Source organism: Urocampus carinirostris, chromosome 10 (assembly GCF_059441175.1).
Source record: "Urocampus carinirostris isolate Australia breed hairy pipefish chromosome 10, RoL_Ucar_1.0, whole genome shotgun sequence".
NCBI classification, from domain to species: domain Eukaryota; kingdom Metazoa; phylum Chordata; class Actinopteri; order Syngnathiformes; family Syngnathidae; genus Urocampus; species Urocampus carinirostris.
This window is the reverse complement of record NC_142358.1, coordinates 2,355,124-2,374,248: the sequence shown is the minus strand read 5'-3', so window position 1 is coordinate 2,374,248 and position 19,125 is coordinate 2,355,124. Positions and strand designations below refer to the sequence as shown.

The window sequence follows — 19,125 nt, the reverse complement described above, 5'->3', positions numbered from 1 at the left end:
TAAAAAACATGCCCTGGCATAAAAAGGTTGAAAAACACTGCTCTTGGTGATATTGTCAATGTTTGTCTGTCATGGTGCAAATGTTTCCATTCATTGATGTCAGAGTTCTTGGTGCCAAGTTCTTGTCTGTGCAACAGGATCTTTTTGTCTTTGATGGAAGACGCCGGATTGACTGACTTGCTAAAACAAGCTGGAGACTTCACCTTATTTGCTCCGACTGACAAAGCATTTGCCGGTTTGAGAGAGCGGGATTTCTTGCTGCTAAAGAGTAGGCCTTCCACAGATCAAGTTTGGTGTAATGTAATTTTTTGCTAGCTACTAACGACTCTCGCCTGTTTAAAATTAGGTGACATCAATGCTCTCAGAACTATCCTTCTGTACCACATCAATAACGGCATTTTCATTGGTGGCGGTTTGGAGACGGGAGTTACTAACCTTCTCAAGTCCCTCCAGGGTAGCAACCTCAGGGTGGTATTTGTAAGTAGCGAGTTTGAATTCCTTTGCATTTTAAGGAGCTACAGTAAACCCAGGCTAAAACACGGTTAATTTTTCACAGTGTTGCTCCTATCAGATGCATCATGCATTGTGTTCTGCTTTTTGTTTGGCTTGGCAGTATATATGCTTCTTCTCTAGCTCTGTGTCAATATGTCTCATCTCATCTCATTAGCCGTACCGCTTATCCTCATTAGGGTCGCGGGGGGGCTGGAGCCCATCCCAGCCATCTTCGGGCAGTGGGCAGGGGACACCCTGAACTGGTTGCCAGCCAATTGCAGGGCACACGGGGACAGACAACTCATTCGCTCATTCACACCTAGGGACAATTTGGACCGGCCAATTCACCTGAAATGCATGTTTTTGGAATGTGGGAGGAAACCGGAGTGCCCGGAGGAAACCCACGCAAGCACGGGGAGAACATACAAACTCCGCACAGAAAGTCTGGAGCTGGATTTGAACCCACGACAGGTTCCCATGACATGAACTGTGCCGCACAAGCGCTAACCACTGCGCCGCCGTGCTGCTCTGTGTCAATATGATTGTGGTTTAATACATACAATAGATCCCCGAACATGACTGAGGTAATCGCAAAGTGAAATTGCCGTAAACCGTGTGATAGAAACCTATAGTTATTAGTTCCAAACCTCGGTATCCCAGATGAAAACTGCCAAATAACAATGCAGCAAGTACTAATTGTGCATATTATATGTGCATGTGATTAAATAATGTTATAAATGTAGAGGGAAAATGAAATTTAATTTATTTTTCGTGTGGCGTGACTTGAACTAGTAGAGTGGAGTTAGTGGGTGGATGCAGAGAGGGTGGTGGTGGACAGACTGAATTTAAAACAGATTTTATTCCATCCACTTTCAAATTGTTAAAACAGGAGGAAGGACTTTTTGTTCAAATAAAAATATTTTAGGTGAGTAAAGTGTGGCTAAACAATATTCAAAATTGTATAAGGTTATTCTTGCTGATTTTTAAATGTATTTCAACTACAGCTGTAATATACTAGGTTTTTTTATCCATAAAAACGTTATTGAGTGTTGGACTGATTCAAACTAGTAATAACTTGAAAAAATTAAGCAAAAAATAAACAAAAGAAGGAATATATAAGCAGGAAAAAAATCAAAATAGAAGGAAAATACTCTTGGGCATCCCCTTAATTATTATATTACCAATAATATTGTAACGAAATGAATTAATAATTTAGAAAAATTCTTTTAGTGTACTGATACATAGTAGCATTTTTTTACCCTCCCAGAAGATGTCACTGTGTTGTATAACTCATTTAAACGTTGTACTTTTTAATACTATGCAACTCTACTGTTAACTTGAAGCAACTCAGAATCTCTGAAAAACACACAACAAAATGTTAATTAAAATATTGATTTGGAACAACAAATGAACTATGTCATACAAGAATAAACTTAACAGTTGTTATGTAAAACACATTGAACGAAAACCACAGGAAACAGATGTACAAAAAATTAAATTACAAAATCATTTTAGCAAATTTAAGGCCAACATTACGGAAACCCCGGGAAGAAACGTGTCATTCACAAATAAACCAGCTAATTGAGCCTGTAGGTTGGTGAATGACACATAACTAATTCTGACAGGAATGGAGGCATAGGTGTAAACTGCACGGTTCACCACAGGTATAATAAATATTTGATTGCGTAGAAATGGTAAAAAATAGAAATATTAATTTGTACTTCACAGATTTGGCCCATCTTGGAATATTTTTGTTACTATAGACGGGTTTCTTTTAGCTATTCTAAATGTGGGTTGACTGAATTTGTGCAACAGTAAGGCCGAGGCTATTTCAATTGTCTGTTATTCGAATTCGGCTTTGAGGTTTGTGGTTGTTGTCTTTGGCAGGCGAACGATACCATGCAAGTCAACTCTGTGCAAATCCCTGACTCGGACATCATGGCAACAAACGGGGTTGTTCACTTTGTCAACCGACTCCTGTATCCCGCTGGTAAGATCTTTCATTCAAATTCTGTAAAGTAATTCTTTCTTTTCATGTATTTTGTCCAACTCTGTTCAGATGTGCCCGTTGGGAGCCAGGATCTCCAATCACTACTGAAGAGGCTGATTTCTTATATACAAATCAAGGTTAGTACCACATGGTAGATGTTTACCTTCTCGGAAAACAGTTTCAAATTGCAAAACGATTGCTCATGCGAGTCTGAGACAATACTTAGAACTGCACAATCTTTTTAAACATATCTGGAACAAAATAGAATTGAAAATATTTCTCTAAATCAAGCTCATATTGGGGGGAGCCATTTGAAGTGGCTTGGGCATCTGGTAAGGATGCCTCCTGGAAATATCCCATCATCCGAAAGGCCTAAAAGACGACCTAGGAGAGGCTGGAGAAACTATATGTCTACATTAGGCTGGCCTGGAAATACTGAGATCCTTTCAGATGAGATGGAGGAGGTAGTTGTGGGTAAGGAGATCTGGGCTTCCAGCTGAGGCTACTTCCCCCAGGAACAGACGCTGAATTAGCAGAAAAGCCGCGCTGGCCTATCCCATTAGATGAACTGGACAAAGTAGCTGGGGTAATGAGATCTGGGCTCCCCTGCTGAAGCTGCTGCACCAAGGTCTCGATGCCGATTAAGCGAATAGCTAAATGCTGTTCTATAATTCATTTTGTTATTAGAGTAAAATGAGCCAGTTGAGAGGGCTTGTACATCTGGTAAGGATGCCTCCTGAACACCTTCCTTGGACATGTTCCATATATGTCCAACTGGACAGAAGCCCTGGATACAACCCAGACCACGCTGAAGATACTATGTCTCTGGGCTTGCCTGGGAAAGCCTCTGGATCATGTCAGATGGGCTGGACAAAGTCGCTCGGAGTAGGGAGGTCTTGGATTACATTTGGTAAAGAGGCTTCCTGGATACCTCTATTCAAGAGGGCAAGCCAGTCCTCGAGAGCCTTATGTCCTTCGTGTTTTAGGGGTTTACTTCCCAACTCAGGTAATGCAAATTATCAGCTTTTTGGGAACTTGAAAACAATGCTGGTGATTGGAATCACCTGTATTAGAGCAGAGAGACTCCAAAAACATGCAGGACATGCGACTCTCAAGGACTGTGTTGGCCACCTCTGCTCTATTGGGAGGTGTTCTGGGTATTTTCTGGGCAGGAGGCTTCATGGATGACCCAACACACACTAAAGAGACTATGCCTCTCAGCGAGCAAGGGAACACCTCGAATGCACTGTTTTCACGCTGCCTGGTTCATCTCCCACTGTTATTGCCACCATTTACAGACCCACCCAAGTCCTGATCTGACTTTTTAACTGACTTTGATAACCTGCTTACTCAACTCTCCACTCTGTCATCAAACATCAAACTACTGGGAGATCTCAACTTTCACATTGACGATGAAAATCTGCCCCTAACCAGAGAATTTTTATCCTGTCTTGAAAGCTTTGGATCCCACCAATAGATTGACTTTCCAACACACACCAAAGGACACACACTGGACTTAATCTGCTGCGCAGGTCTTACTTCCTCCAATTGTTCCTCTGACCCGCTCCCTGTGATGGACCATCTTTCTTCTCACTTTCAGTGCTCCACTCCGTCTCTCAGCAACTAAATTACCAGGGCAAATCTCATTCAGGAATCTCAAGGACATCAATGTTAACATTTTCTGTTCCAAAATTGACAGTATCACAATCCCGGATTCTCCCACCAACCCAGACAAACTCTCAGCACTCTACAATAACAGTTTAGCTAACATCCTCAACTCTCTCGCCCCTCTGAAAACCCGGCCCGTCTCCTTTTCAAGATCTGCTCCCTGGTTAAACCATGATCTCAGGTCTTTGAAAATGAATGGCCGCCAACTACGTAGAACGCCTTTACAAAAAACTGGACTCACAATACACAGAAACATTTTCAACACTCACAATAGGGACACCCTTGCACATAATAAATCTGCCTACTACTCTGGAATCATCTCCTCCCAAAAAGGCAACACTAAATAACTTTTCTCCTTAGTCAACAAAATCCTCCAGTCTCCCCATTCTTTAACCCACACTTTTACTCCACCGACACCTGATGCACACTGATGCATTTCTTCAATGATAAAATCAGCTCCGTACAACAGCTCCTCTGTTTCTACCCTTCTCTCTCAACATCTGAACCTTTCCCCTACAGTAATCCATTTTCCTCCTTTCATCTACCCAGTACAACTTAATTATCTGAAATAATAATAACCCCATTCCTGCCTCTCTTTTCTGCTTCCCCTCATTTCTGCCATTTTCCATTATTCACTTTCCACCGCTTCTGTCCCCTCTGCCCTTAAAACTGCTATGGTCATGCCCGTCCTGAAAAAGCCTGCTTTAGACCCAAATAACTTAAACAATCTTCGCCCTATCTCTAACCCTACCATTCATCTCCAAAATCTTCGAAAAAGAAGTCTTCTCCCAACTTCATGCTCGTCTCACACCCAACAGTTTATTTGAAACTGCACTGATACTGCACTTATCAAAATCACAAACAACCTCCTCCTTGCCGCTGATTCAGGATTACTTTCCATTTGCATCCTTTTCGACCTAAGTGCCGCCTTTTGACACCATTTGCCACCCTTCTGACAATACTTTCTTCACTTGGTCTATCCCACACCCTCCTCCAATGGTTTCACTCATACCTCCTAGGCCACATTCAATTCATTCAACTCAAGTCCCTCTCATCTGACCCCTCTCCAGTCTCCTCAGGTGTGCCCCAGGCCTCTGTCCTGGGGCCCCTCTTTTTTATAACCTACCTTCTCCCCCTAGGCCATATCTTCAGGAAATTCAATATTTACTTCCATTGCTTTGCAGATGACACCCAGCTTTACCTTTCCTGCAAACCCAACTCGATTCTACCATCACCTAACTTCAACGCTTGCCTTTCTGAAATACAATCATGGTTCACCGTCAACTTTCTAAAACTGAACAGCAATAAAACTGAACTACTTCTCATTTGCACCAAATCCACCCTCTCTAAAGTTAACTCCGCTCTCTTTCTGTTGAAAATTGTATCAGTTTTCCCTCCCCTCTGGTCAAGAATCTGGGTGTCTTCCTCGATGGAACACTCTCCTTTAACTCTCATATAAATAACATCACCCGGTCAGCCTACTTCCACCAGCGCTCCATCAACCGTCTCTGCCCCCTCCCTTACCCCACACACAACAGCCATCCTTGTCCATTGCTTTGTCACCTCACGCTTCGATTACTGCAATTCCCTCCTCTGCGGCTTACGACCTTCAAATCCGGACTCAAAACTCATGTCTTCAGACTTGCCTATTCTTCACCATATGTCTCACTCACCGCCCCTTTAAACTATAATGTGTTATATTGGCTATTTATTACTTGCTTGTTTTACTCTTCGTTTAGTGTTGTGTCCTACTCATATGTACAGCGACCTTGGTTGTCCTGAAAGGCGCTTCAAAATACAATGTATTATTATTATTATTATTAATATTATTATAATTATTATTAAATGAACTGTAGGAATTGGCTGGGGATAGGTAGGCTTAGGCTTCCCTGCTGTTATTTGCACTAACATATTTTCAATTTTGGATTTGCAGTATATTTCAGGCTTCAGATACCAAGAAATCCCCCTCACCTTTTTAAGTGAGTTAGAACATTTAAATTTAATATTATGAATGTTTATCAATGTCTCTCTTTTTCTTGTCATCATCAGAGAGGGTTGTCACGCGAGTTCAAGGTAATTATTATTATCATGGAAAATCATCTTATCCCGTAAAGTGAAAGCGTAAGTTGGGGTAGCTGTCTTCTAAGGAGATACTATAATTTAATTTTAGATGGCAAGCGATGACATGCTTGTTACTGTTGTGGTATTTCAAATACTAGTTTAATCCTTTATATTCCCGATCATGTGGACCTACGCATCTCTTTCTGTACTTTGCAATCAAACAGCCAACTCGTAGAACATCTGTTTGGAGTTAAGAAAAGTTTTTTCCGCGGGATACTTACCACAAAAGGAACTCCCGTGCACAGGTTGAGTGTCTTTGATGAGAGGCAAAAAAAAAAAAAACTCAAGGATATAATGTTTAAAACAGATGCATTTTTTTCTTAAGAGGATGTTAACAGACATCCTATAATGTAACAGTCTTTTGGAACTAACTAACCACTAACCACTCGTGTATTCCCATTTAAAATACATTTTATGTTTAAGTTTAAACAATTGAACATGTGTCTTACTTCTATACAATGAGAGATAAAATATTTGAGATAGTTTATTATTTTTTTTATTATTAGATTTTATATTTGAACACACCAGGAGATTAAAGGAAAAACATTGTTTCCATCAAAATTTTTATCAAACAGATTATTCTGATCAATGTAAAGAATGAGGTTATATGGTTTCAAAAAGTCTGCAGTTAAAATTGCTGTCAATCACATCTATACAAGGAGGGCCGATGACAAGAGAAAAACTCTCTATTTCAAACCAGAACTTTGTCTAGACCAGGCAAGTACTGAAGAAGACTCGAGGCTTTCTCCTGATTGCAAATTAAAACACCACTTGAAACGATGTAAAAACGGAATAAATGGATACATCAAGCAGTCAAGTGATTATATCAAGATGTGGTTGGTTGGTTGGATCCCTTAACCTCTGGGGATGTAGGGACACCATTTCCTGTCGTGTGTCTTGGGTAAGTACAGTCTGGTGGCGTCCATCCTTCTCCAGGCCAACTTATGTTACATACAATATTAAACATATTAAAAGATAAAATAAGATTTACTTAAACTTCACTTTATTCTTGTTTTAAAGACAATCTTTATACTATTTTTGTCTACTATTGGGACCAATCTAGAAAAAAGACCCAACATTTAAAGTTAAATAGAATATAATTTAGGGTACTTTATCCAAATTTTTACCAACACAGTGGCAGGTCATTTTGACCCGAAGAACAAAGGAGAATTGAATTAATAAGCAAAAAAATACATCAGCATGCATTTTAAAAAAACTCATATAGCATATTATTATTAGCATTAGTTTTATGCAACATCCTCACGCAAAGAGAGCTGACATGAGTCTCTGCCATTGTACTGCCAGAGGTAACTAAAAACCTTAAAAAAGCCTGGCAAAAAAGTAAAATGGTGCGTTCTGGTCACTTTGGGTCTCCGTAGTTGGTATTCCGTAATATGTTCAGTTGTACAACACACTACAGCAGCATCTAGTGGTCAAATAGTACACATTGTCCCTTTCAGGAAGACAAATAGAGAAAAAAGGTTACTTCAATAGCTAGGATCACAGATAATAAATACCGTAAATTCAGGACTATAAGGCGCACCTGATTATAAGCCGCACCCACCACATTTCAAGAGGAAAACCGATTTTGTACTTACACAAGCCGCACCTGTATATAAGCCGCATGCGCCCACATTAAAAAAATGTAACACAAAATTAACCCAGACCCGACTTTAGGTCTCGCGATTGTTACTGAATATCCTTCAATTAAGTACACAGTACATAATCTGTTTGATAAAAATTTTGATGGAAACAATGTTTTTTCTTTAATCTCCTGGTGTGTTCAAATATAAAATCTAATAATAAATGAACATAAAATGATACCGGTACTTAAGGTTTGATGCAGACCGGCAGAGTCCGGTTCCCGTTGAAAGTAATCCAAAGAAAAAAGTGTATATTTCCAAAGGTAAGGGTGGGAAAAATATATATCCACTACTGTCCGCCGTGTCCACAAACACTCACCTTTACCGGTCCCCACTTCCCATCAGCCCGCGTTTGTTACGCCCCTTCTTTCTAATTCGACCGTCCAAAACATATCAGAATAAGTGTCCAAAATAAATACAAATAAATACATTACAAAAATATACAGTTGCAAATACATATTATACATGGTTACGCATATTTACAAAAAGAGACGGTACACCGAGAAAGTTTTCAAAGCTTTAATGATAATAATAAAACCTTCATCCCAAACGGTGCACGTGACAGGTAGCAACACGCTAGCAACACGCTCGCAACACAGTAAACGGGTCTGTTAAAAAAACATACCATACTTGTAAAAATCACGGTAAACCGTCCTCATCTTCCTCCTCCTTAAAACTGAAGCCATCAAAGTCGTCTTCCTCAGTGTCGGAAAGAAACAGTGTCATATAGACGTCGTCCCAAGCTCCCGCAGCCTCACTCGCGCTGTCGCTGTCGCTGGTGTGCCCTCCTCTCTGTCATGGCTTTTCGGAACCTGTTGGTGATGGTGGATTCTTTGATGCTGCCCCACACTGTCAGGATCCACTGGCAGACTCGCAAAAAAGTTGCCTTTCGCATGCGGCCAGTTTTAGTGACGGATTTCTTGCCGCTCGTCAAGCCAAGAAGTTGCAGTCTTCCTCGGCGCATATATTCCATCGGTCTTAATCTTACCTTTTGTACTCGAGCGCCGCTGGCGGCCGTTAGAAAAATTACATAAATTGGCCGCATCACTGAATAAGCCCCAGGGTTGAAAGTTTAGGGAAAAAGTAGCGGCTTATAGTTCGGAATTTACGGTATTTATATATTTCAGTTCATTCGCTGAGCTATAGTAGCTAACAAGCAACAATAAGACCTTTCCAAGGAAAGAAATACAGATTAAAGAATAAGATCGGTCATTTTTTGGCATTTGATGTTTTGGTTCTGGTTTATTTAGTTCCCGATGTGACCAAAGTCACCAGGGTCATTCAACAGGAACCGTCCATCACCAAAGTAACAAGAGTCATTGAAGGTCAACCGTCCATCACCAAGGTCACCAGAGTGATTGAAAGTGACCCTACCATCACTAAAGTCACCAGAGTTGTCTCAGGTAAGTATTTTTGTAAATATAGAACCATATTGGATATGACATTAATCCATTCTGAGGTGGGGATTGCAGAGATAGATATTGTGATATCGAGGCACAGTAATCTATGGTAGAACATGGCTAATGCATTCTGAACCCTGCTACCCCAGATAAAAACATTAAAACTGTAACAGAAAACTATCAACTAAGCATGACTTATGTGTAATATACCTGCATACAATAAAACAACATTCTGTTGTGAAATGGTCGGGTGGAGTAATGGGTGAATGCAGATTGAGGTGGAGACAATGGATTACAATTTGAATTTGAAAACATCCACTTTCGATTAATGTCTTACTTTACTTGTCTACCTATTTTTGATTATACAGTAATCCCTCGGTTATCGCGGTTAATGGGGACCAAAACCAACCGCAAAAAGTGAAAATCCGCGAAGTAGCGACGCCCCTTTAAAAATGCTTAAAATGTATATATATATGTATATAAACATATATATATATATATATATATATATATATATATATATATATATATATATATATATATATATATATATATATATATATATATATTTATTTATTTTTTTTTTATTATTTTTTTGCTCTGAACCCGCGAACGTGGAACCAGGAAGTAGCGACGCCCCTTCAAAAAAGCTTTTTTTTAAAAAAAATTATTTTATTATCATTATTTTTTAGACCTGCGAAGCTCTGAACCCGCGAACGTGGAACCAGGAAGTAGCGACGCCCCTTCGAAGATGCTAGAAAAAAAAAATACAAAATAAAAAAAAAAATATATATATATATATATATATATATATATATACATATATATATATGTATATGTATATATATACATATATATTTTTTTATTATTATTTTATTTTATTATTATTATTTTTTTAGACCTGCGAAGCTCTGAACCTGTGAATGTGGAGCCATGAAGTAGTGACGCCCCTTCAAAAATGCTTTAAAAAAAAAAAAGTTTTTTTATTTTATTTTTATTTTATTATTTTATTTTATTATTATTTTTTTTTAGACCCGCAAAGCTCTGAACCTGCGAACGTAGAACCGCGAAGTAGCTAGGTCCAACTGTAGTCCGATTGTTGACACATGTCATGTTTGTATTACTCGATCATCGCAAAATTTGTTTTGTATGGTTATCGTGATTTTACTTCTACCTTGTGCATCATTGCCACTCTTGGCCCCCATTGCTCATAAATACAGCACAAAAAACATAGTATTGTATCACCGACATGCAGCCTTTACGATGCATGCGACATTATAAAATGAATGAACATAGAGAAATGCACTATGGGAGGGAGTTCAGCCAACATAACACTATTTAAATGCTCTTTATTAACTCATTATATTGGATATTTTGTATTCTATATATTTTATTTATTTTTTAACACAAGGATACTGCTGGAAGTGTGAATTTCCCTATGGGGATGAATAAAGTATCTATCTATCAATAGCATATCGAATTTTTCATGACACCATGCGTTGAACCAATAGCAGACCAGCAATTGATCTCATCTCATCTCATTAGCCGTACCGCTTATCCTCATTAGGGTCGCGGGGGGGCTGAAGCCCATCCCAGCCATCTCCTGCCACAAAACCTAGCTCAAACTCTCCTAGTGTCAGAAAACCAGAACAGACCAGCGGACCCCAGAGCATTCGTTTTAGTCTTTTATTAAGGAAGCGTTCAGGGCTTGCTGGATACGTGATGACCGTTAGATGTCAGCAGCGGCGCCAGGGCGATAACTTCGGAATGAGTCGTCAATCATAGTGCGGAAATCAGGCAGCTCGTGTTTACCGGGACTAGAGAAGAGATCAAAACGTGGGACGGAAACAGGTCGTATCGGAGGCAGGCAAAAATCAGGTAAGCAGAGTTCTAAACGAAAGGGATGTCGGGAGAAACACACAGAGTTACAGGAATGTATGCTCTGACACTCCCCTCAGGGCGCAGGGCGCTTAAGAGAGGAGTGCCAGCCAATCAGAAGGCGCCCACCCAGGCGCCACATGATTGCTCCAGGTGATCTGAGTTAGTCATCATGACACCTAGAGCCCTGAATTACAACTGCCTACATTTTCACGTAAATCGGTTCAGCCGCTTCAGAGCCTACAAATTGGGATTTATAAATAAGTTTAGATAGCTTGTTGCATTCGAGGAGGGTAGAAAGAATGTTTCTCATTAGATTGTTTTTTTTTTTGTTCCTATCCTCAAAGCTTTAGACAAACATGAACAACATAGATGGCAGATTGTTTTGTTTTTTCTGTAGCTGGGGTTAGCATTTTAGTAACTATGAGCATTTTCTTTTGCAGGACCTCAATATTCAGTCAGCAGCGGCACCTCCCACGTCACCTTGGATGGTTAGGCAAACATTTTTCCAGACTATTTTGTTTATCATTATTTTAACACTTGAATTACGTTCTATTATTTTCCATAGGAATAAATCTCTCGGAGTTCTCCACCACAGATACAAATATTAACAGCGACCGACTTTATAAAATGATCCAAGGTAAGCTAGGAGAGACCGAAACATGTATGCTCGCAAGGGGGATAATTGTTTAACAAAATTCCATTTATTGTTGAAAAAAATCTAAACTTTTAAATAATAAATACAAGTTTTGTTTTAAATATTAAATGCAATATATTATATCCACAAGCTAAAAAAATGATAATAAATGTGTTGTTAAATTGCCTTCAATAAGAGCAATTTTTTTGTTGCGGCTGTGTCCCTGGAACTATTTGGGGAAATAATAGTCTAATTTTACCTTCTTTTATTTTTTCTATTTCTATTATTCTTTCCAGTTTTACTATGTTTTTATTGTATTGTAATAAAATTAGCTGCATTTGAACTCAGTTCCACAAAAAATACTTGAAAAAGGAAAAATATGTCTTTGAGGATTTCCAAAAAAATAACATTTTAACTATTTTTTTAATTCTACGCAGTTTATTTATTTACAATATATTTTTGCACTCTCGTAAACAAAACCATTTTTTTCACAACTAAAAATTGTTTTTAAAAAACAACTAATTTGGTTTTGACTCAGGAGTAACTAATTTCATAATTTATTCTAACCCGTTTTTTTTTTTCCAGCTTTACAATATTTTTTCTTGTATTCTCATGAACAAAACCACATTTTATTTTTTTCCCTACTTTAAAGGGACTAGTACAGAGAGATAATATTGGTAACTCAATTTACAACTTATTCTAACCGTTTAACAATTTGACGATATTATTCCTTGTGCTCAAATTAAAAAAAAATAAACAAAAAAAAAATTTTCCCCACTCAAATTCTTTAAAAAAAATATTTTGGAAACTAATTCTATAATTTATTTCTAACTTTAAAAAAAAAAATCTGTTTTCTTTTTCTTGTATTCTCGTAAACCAAACTACCTTTAATTTTCTTTCCACTTCTAAGAATGACAGATAAAGCAAGTACATTTGGCTGTGACTCAGGAGCTAGTACAGGAAAATATTAGTATCTAAATTTAAAAATAAATTTTACTTTTTCTACAGTTTTAGCTTTTTTCATGTATTGTAGTAAAACTAACTACATTTTTTTTTTCATCACCAAAAATACTTGAAATAAATGAGTGAAAAAAAGCTACGTTTGGCAGTGAATCAGGAGCTAGTAAATGTGAGATCATAACTCATTTGTTGCATTTGACTGTGCCTTTTACTGCACCACGTTTATCGATTCTCTCCTACTCCAGTTTTCTTGTCGCTATTCTCTCGTCCTGTCCAACAAAGTCTGAAACACTCCAAACAAACGTATTAAAACTGACACTTGTTTGTCCAGTTTCAAAAAAACTTGCTTTTGTTTTTTGCATTTAAGATCTCTTTATTTGTCGGACAGGATTTTTCAAAGCACTTAAATGACTTTAAAATTTAATTTAGAATAGTACATAATATAGTTAGGAATACTGGTAATAACTTTTTTATAATTTGGCATGCGACCATTGTTGCAGAGCTCGGTCTTGGAGATCGACCCATATGGGTTTTTCAGAGCCGATACCAATCATTAGTATTAAGAGGAGGCTAATAACCAATATTTGGAGCTGAAATTCATTTGATGTCAAAACTTAAAAATTGGCATAAACCTGAAACCTTTTACAGTAAATGCATTAGAATTTCAACACAATTTACATGACTATCGTAAATTCCGGACTATAGAGCGCACCTGATTACAAGCCGCACCCACCACATTTTAACAGGATAACCGCTATTGTACTTGCACAAGCTGCACCTGTATATAAGCCGCGTCCCCCCACGCTAAAACTTGTAACACAATCACTAAATTAAGCCAAACCCTACTTTGAGTTCCACGACTTTGACTGAGCATATAATACTCAGTTCAACAACCACAGCCGACAGAAAGAAACAGAAAAATGATACCGGTAGTTAAGATATGAAGCAGACCTGCAGAATCCAGGTCCCGTTAAAAGTAATCCAAGGAAAAAAAGTGTATATTTCCAAAGGTAAGGGTGGGAAAATTATATATCCACTTTTGTCTGCCGTGTCCACAAACAATCACCTTTACCGGTCCCCACTTCCCGTTATCCCCTGCGTCTGTTATGCCCCTTCTTTTTAATTGGTCAGTGCAAGACTTATCAGAATAAGTGTCCAAAATAAATACAAACAAATACATTACAAAAATATACAGTTGCAAATACATATTATACATGGTTACACATATTTACAAAGAAAGACGGTACACCGAGAGAGTTTTAAACCTTTAATAATAATATTATAACTTTCATCCCATACCGTTTCTGTGAAGGGTAGCAAAACGCTACTAACAACACGCTCGCAAAGCAGTTAACAGGTCTGTTGAAAAAAACATACCGTACATGTAGTAATCACGGTAAACCGTTTTCATCTGTTAAAAAAAACATACCCGAACCAAGTGTAGTAGCCATGATCTTTGATTTTTGCAATCCGGAGATGGAATAAGAGCTTGCTCTGTCCACTCCACGCATCGGCCCGGTATTGTAGTACCTCCGGGAACGGTGCATTCGCAATGATCGCAGCAAGGCTTTAGGGCTAGGACCTTAGCTTGGCCTTTTGGCTGAGAGTAAGTGTCCCGGCTCCTAGGCTTTGTAGCGTATTATGAACTGACCGATAACGGATAATGGATAATGAATAACGAAGATAGAACAATAACCCTTAAAAACCCCAAACCCCAAACCGTTCTCATCTTCCGGTAAGCCGTCAGGGAGATACCATGATCATGAAGGTGGTTCATTCTGGATCTGTGTAGTGTCAACGGTGGTTCACCCAGGGTGAGCCATGATCATTGATTTTTGCAATCTGGAGATGGACTAAGAGCTTGCTCTGTCCACTTCACGCATCGGCCCGGTATTGCAGTATTTCCGGGAACGGTGCATTCACAATGATTGCAGGAAGGCTTTAGGGCTAGGACGTTAGCTTGGCCTTTTGGCTGAGAGTAAGAGTCCCGGCTCCTAGGCTTTGCAGCGTATTATGAACTGAACGATAACGGATAATGGATAATGAATAAAGAAGACAGAACAATAACCCTTAAAAAATCCCCCCCCAATAACTGTCGTCATCAAAGTTGTCTTCCTTTGGCATGGGAAAGAGACTTTGTCATATAGACGTCGTCCCACGCTCCCTTAATCAAAAACAGGCTAGCAACACGCTTGCAAGGTAAAGTGTTATGAAATGAAAAAAAGAGTATACTTAGGGCCAGTGATCAGAATACAGTCATCCCCAAGAAACGAATCGCAGAATGTCTCGACCCTTTCTTACAGGAAAAAGGCATGAAAAAATGGTAAATGAAACTTAACAAAACCAGGGTGGAATATCCTTATGAGGAAACTTTGTTCGGACTGGATCTAATTGGATTTTGCAGGTGTCCTGATAAGAGTATGATATGCTTGCTTGCTTGCAAATCTCAACATTATTGGCGGTCTAATTCAGAGGCATATCAAATGTTATTCTTCCTGCTGGATCCCCCTGGCTGCTTTTCCAAGCAAAAGGTGTGGGATGTGTATCTTGTGAGGAGAGAGAGGAGCAAGGGAGAGAGAGGTTCGGCTGCATTTGAGCCTACATAACCCATCCATTATCTGCACCTCTTATCCTCAGTAGGGTCGCAGGGGTGCTGGAGCCCATCCCAGCTATCTTCGGGCAGTGGGCAGGGGAGACCCTGAACTGGTTGCCAGAAAGTTGCAGAGACAGACAATTCGCTCGCTCATTCACACCTAGGGACAATTTGGACTGGCCAATTAACCTAACATGCATGTTTTTGGAATGTGGGAGGAAACCGGAGTGCCCGGAGGAAACCCACACAGGCACGGGGAGAAAATGCAAACTCCACACAGGAGGTTTCGATCTCATGACCTCAGAACTGTTGCACACGGGCTAACCACTGTGCTGCCCCCCAAATAACCCAGATTTAAATATTTAATCGGACTGTCGAATAAATTAACTGATATCGGTATCCATCATATTCCAAAATATGTCACGATAATCAGCCCCACGATAATCGGTAGACGTCTAGACTTAGTTTCAGAGATTTGGACAATGCTTGTGGCTAGCTGTTGTTATTGAAATGTCTTGCAGTTTCAATTGTATATTAAAAATACAAACGCTTTCTCTAAGACATATGTCCCGTTCCCCAGTGATAAATCAAGTGTTCCACTGAATTTTTAAATTTTAACATATAAATATAGCAGGCAATCAATATAAAGTAAAAATATTCCACTGCATGGTCCATTAGGAACGCTGTGTCCATTCGGTACAGCTTTTTGTGGTAGCCAATCTAACCGCTGATTACAGACCTCCAAAAATAGTACAAGACGGCGACAACTACATATGTTCTCATTGTAAACGTTCAATTTTACAACGTTTAAGTTGTCTGCCTTGAAGGACAATTATGAAGCTCCCGCCAGAGAGGCTAGCTAAGCAAAACATCTGGAAAAAAGTAAATAGACAGCTACTAGGCAACAAAACATGTCGTATAATGCAAGATGGGTTTTTTTCCACTGAGGTTCTAATCAGATCAGAGTTTAAAAAGGGGTGGGCAATCTTTTTGAGTGATTTCATTGGGTTTCTTTGTATCTGTCGATAGACTCGAGTACATTCCACGACGTACTGTTTCTCAATTTTTGTGCATTTTTTAAATATTTTTTGTAATTTCAAAATTTGTAGTTCTATTTTTCTTCATGTCTTAATTATTTTTTTCTTGCTATTTGAAAAATATGTATTTACGTCATTTGGCATTCCTTTTTTTTGCTATTTCAAAAAGACGTATCTCAATTTTTGCCATTTTGTACATTATTATGCTATTTCAAAAATATGTATCTACCATTTTGTTTTGCATTCTAAAATTATTTTTGGGGTATTTGAAAAAATACTTTTCTCCGTGTTCTTTATTTTTTGCCACTTCAAAAATATGTATCTCTTTTTCGGATGTTTTTTTTACTACTGTTTTAAAATACATATTTTCATTTCATGGCAATTTAAAAATATTGCTATTTTAGAAATATGTTTTTATATATATATTTTTTTTCCATTCAATATAGACATACTCTATATCCATTTTTTTCAATTTTAAAATGATGCTGCTATTTAAAAAGACGTATCTCTATCTGAATTCTTTTTTTCCACATTTTTTTTTCTTTTTTTCGCTTTTTCAAAAAGAGGTTTCTGCATTTTCTTTTTAACTATTTCAAAAATACATCTTATATTTTGGGGCTTTATTGCGATTTTAAAATGGAGATAAGATAATAAACAAGCAGGAATCTACATATTTTTTGTCTAAAAATAGGACAATGTTTCAGTTTGAGTGTAATATCCCGGTTGTGTACAGTTTTTATTGTAAATGTACTCGACTTTGGTTCCAAACAGTTGTTGCAGAAGTACTTTCACAACACTGTATAAGCTTAAAGGGGTGAAACAAGAAGCATGGCAACCTGTAAATTTGTCAAAATACCTTTTTGTTTCTTGCTTCCAAGCCAGCAGCAGCAGCAGAAGAAGAGGACGAGACTAAGCCCAGATAAAGGAGAGAGACCAGAACGGAAGTTGAGCTCGCTGACACATGGCACATCCTCTCGGTTCAGGAAAGCAGTGTTTTGAACGCATGTCCACTTTAAAGCTTTGAAATGCAAACAAATGAACATCGGGGCTTATAGCAGCCATTAAAGGAGCAATAAAAAAATGAAATACACCTTTTAGTCCAACATTTTTTTCCACAGAGTTGAAGCAATTAAACCTAAGGAGAAGATCCTGGCATGATAAAAAGTAGATAGAGTTTGTTTGGGGTTCTTGCTTTTAAAGTGTTTTATTTACAGCATTGTATCAATTTAATTGTTTCACTGTTTTGTTTTGTTTTCAAATAAAGTGCATTCTTTCTAAAGAACACCTGACAATGATGATGAAGTTATTTAAGAGGTTTCGTATAAACAGATTTGTAGTTCTGCATTTTTTGTAATTTTTTTACCGTCTGTTAAATACAGTATACGCCCCACAATGCATTTCTCTTTCGCACCTGAGTATAAGTTGCCCCACTGGCCAAACTATGGGAAAAAAACCTATTTACAGTGGTTCTACTGACAAATGTCTCTACGAAAGTTTAAGACTACAAACTTTATAAACAGCAAAATATTTCCTCGAGTTACAGAGGTGTTTCAGGATAGAAAGTCATAATTACAGTACAGTACGCGTTACCATTTGCGGCTCTCAGAGTTCTACCTGTGTGTATATGTGAATCCCGGTATGCTCTTCGTTTTGCCTTCCCGCTCTGTAATCAGCCAAAATTAAATATATTTGGGCAAAAATCCATGAAGTCTCTGTATTTGTGGAAAGGAATAAACTAGATAAAGTGTTGACAGTTCATGCTATCGCACTTTATGATGACGTCTGCCTAACTCTGCTATCAAAAGCAGACTTTATTGGATCAGTTTTTCAAGAAACGCTTGGGCCAAAAACACTGGCGAGGACCAGTAAACAAATGGGCCGTTTAAAAAGTAAATGAATATTTGTACTATTTCATTTATTTTTTTTTTATTTTTTTTTACAATATGTGGCTCTCGTTTTTTTTTTATTGTTCGGTAATCTGATTTTAACATGAATTTGTTTTATCTTCTCATGCTTTTTTTATGATTTATTTAAAAAATATACTTTTGCGGGGCTTGGAAAGGGTTATCACGTTAACATTCAAAAGGAGTCTTTACTTCCAAATGTTTCAGGTTACGAAGTTAGAACAGATTAACTTCATAAGAAGAGGTACAACTGTATTGTCTGGAAAATTTGGTTAATAAAGAAGAAAAAACATACATAAGTTGCACCGGAGTATAAGTCGCGCCCCTAGCCAAACTATAAAAAAGAACTGTGACTTATAGTCCGGAAAATACGGTAAGAAGATAAAAACATGTATCAGTCACACCGGATGATAAGTCGCACCCCAGACCAAAGTATTAAAAAAAAAATAATGTGATTCATAATCTGGAAACTATGGTAATTAGGAAAAAAAAACATATGAGCCGCACCGGAGTATAAATTGCAACCCCGGCCAGACTACGAAAATAAACTGCAACTCATAGTTCTGAATATATGGTAGTTCAGAAGCTTGTGTACAATGAAAAGATTTTGCTAGTTGCCGATACAATACTCTATTTGGAACAATTATTTAAATTAATGTAATTGAACTAAGTTACTTCTTAAAGGGCATAATTAATGTAATTTATTATCCACCGTTGCCATCCACCTGTTACTCCAGTCCACCAACTCCAGTCACACCAGAGTTAGAATGAATTTCCTTTTCCCTTTAATATATAGTTATTT

At 38.1% G+C, this 19,125-nt stretch overlaps 1 protein-coding gene, 1 non-coding gene and 1 pseudogene across 3 annotated transcripts in view; all 3 read left to right on the top strand.

The window, feature by feature from the left end:
* Window positions 1–17,533, top strand: part of postnb (periostin, osteoblast specific factor b) — a 53,398-nt gene extending 35,865 nt beyond the window's left edge. The window contains exons 12-21 of one of the 2 annotated variants that reach the window (XM_088345878.1): window positions 138–268; window positions 347–477; window positions 2,380–2,482; window positions 2,552–2,619; window positions 6,084–6,129; window positions 6,200–6,223; window positions 9,165–9,317; window positions 11,636–11,683; window positions 11,761–11,832; window positions 17,302–17,533. In XM_088345878.1, coding sequence (XP_088202004.1) covers window positions 138–268; window positions 347–477; window positions 2,380–2,482; window positions 2,552–2,619; window positions 6,084–6,129; window positions 6,200–6,223; window positions 9,165–9,317; window positions 11,636–11,683; window positions 11,761–11,832; window positions 17,302–17,342 — 817 coding nt within the window. In that variant the 3' untranslated portion in view covers window positions 17,343–17,533. Of the gene's footprint in view, window positions 1–137; window positions 269–346; window positions 478–2,379; window positions 2,483–2,551; window positions 2,620–6,083; window positions 6,130–6,199; window positions 6,224–9,164; window positions 9,318–11,635; window positions 11,684–11,760; window positions 11,833–17,297 lie in introns of both variants that reach the window. The other variant, XM_088345879.1, reaches the window with a different exon arrangement.
* On the top strand, window positions 14,190–14,341 carry LOC148357481 (U2 spliceosomal RNA; annotated as a pseudogene).
* LOC148357480 (U2 spliceosomal RNA) lies at window positions 14,515–14,713 on the top strand. Its single transcript, XR_015851927.1, has one exon. It is a non-coding gene; the product is annotated as a U2 spliceosomal RNA (small nuclear RNA).
* Window positions 17,534–19,125: the final 1,592 nt, after the last annotated feature.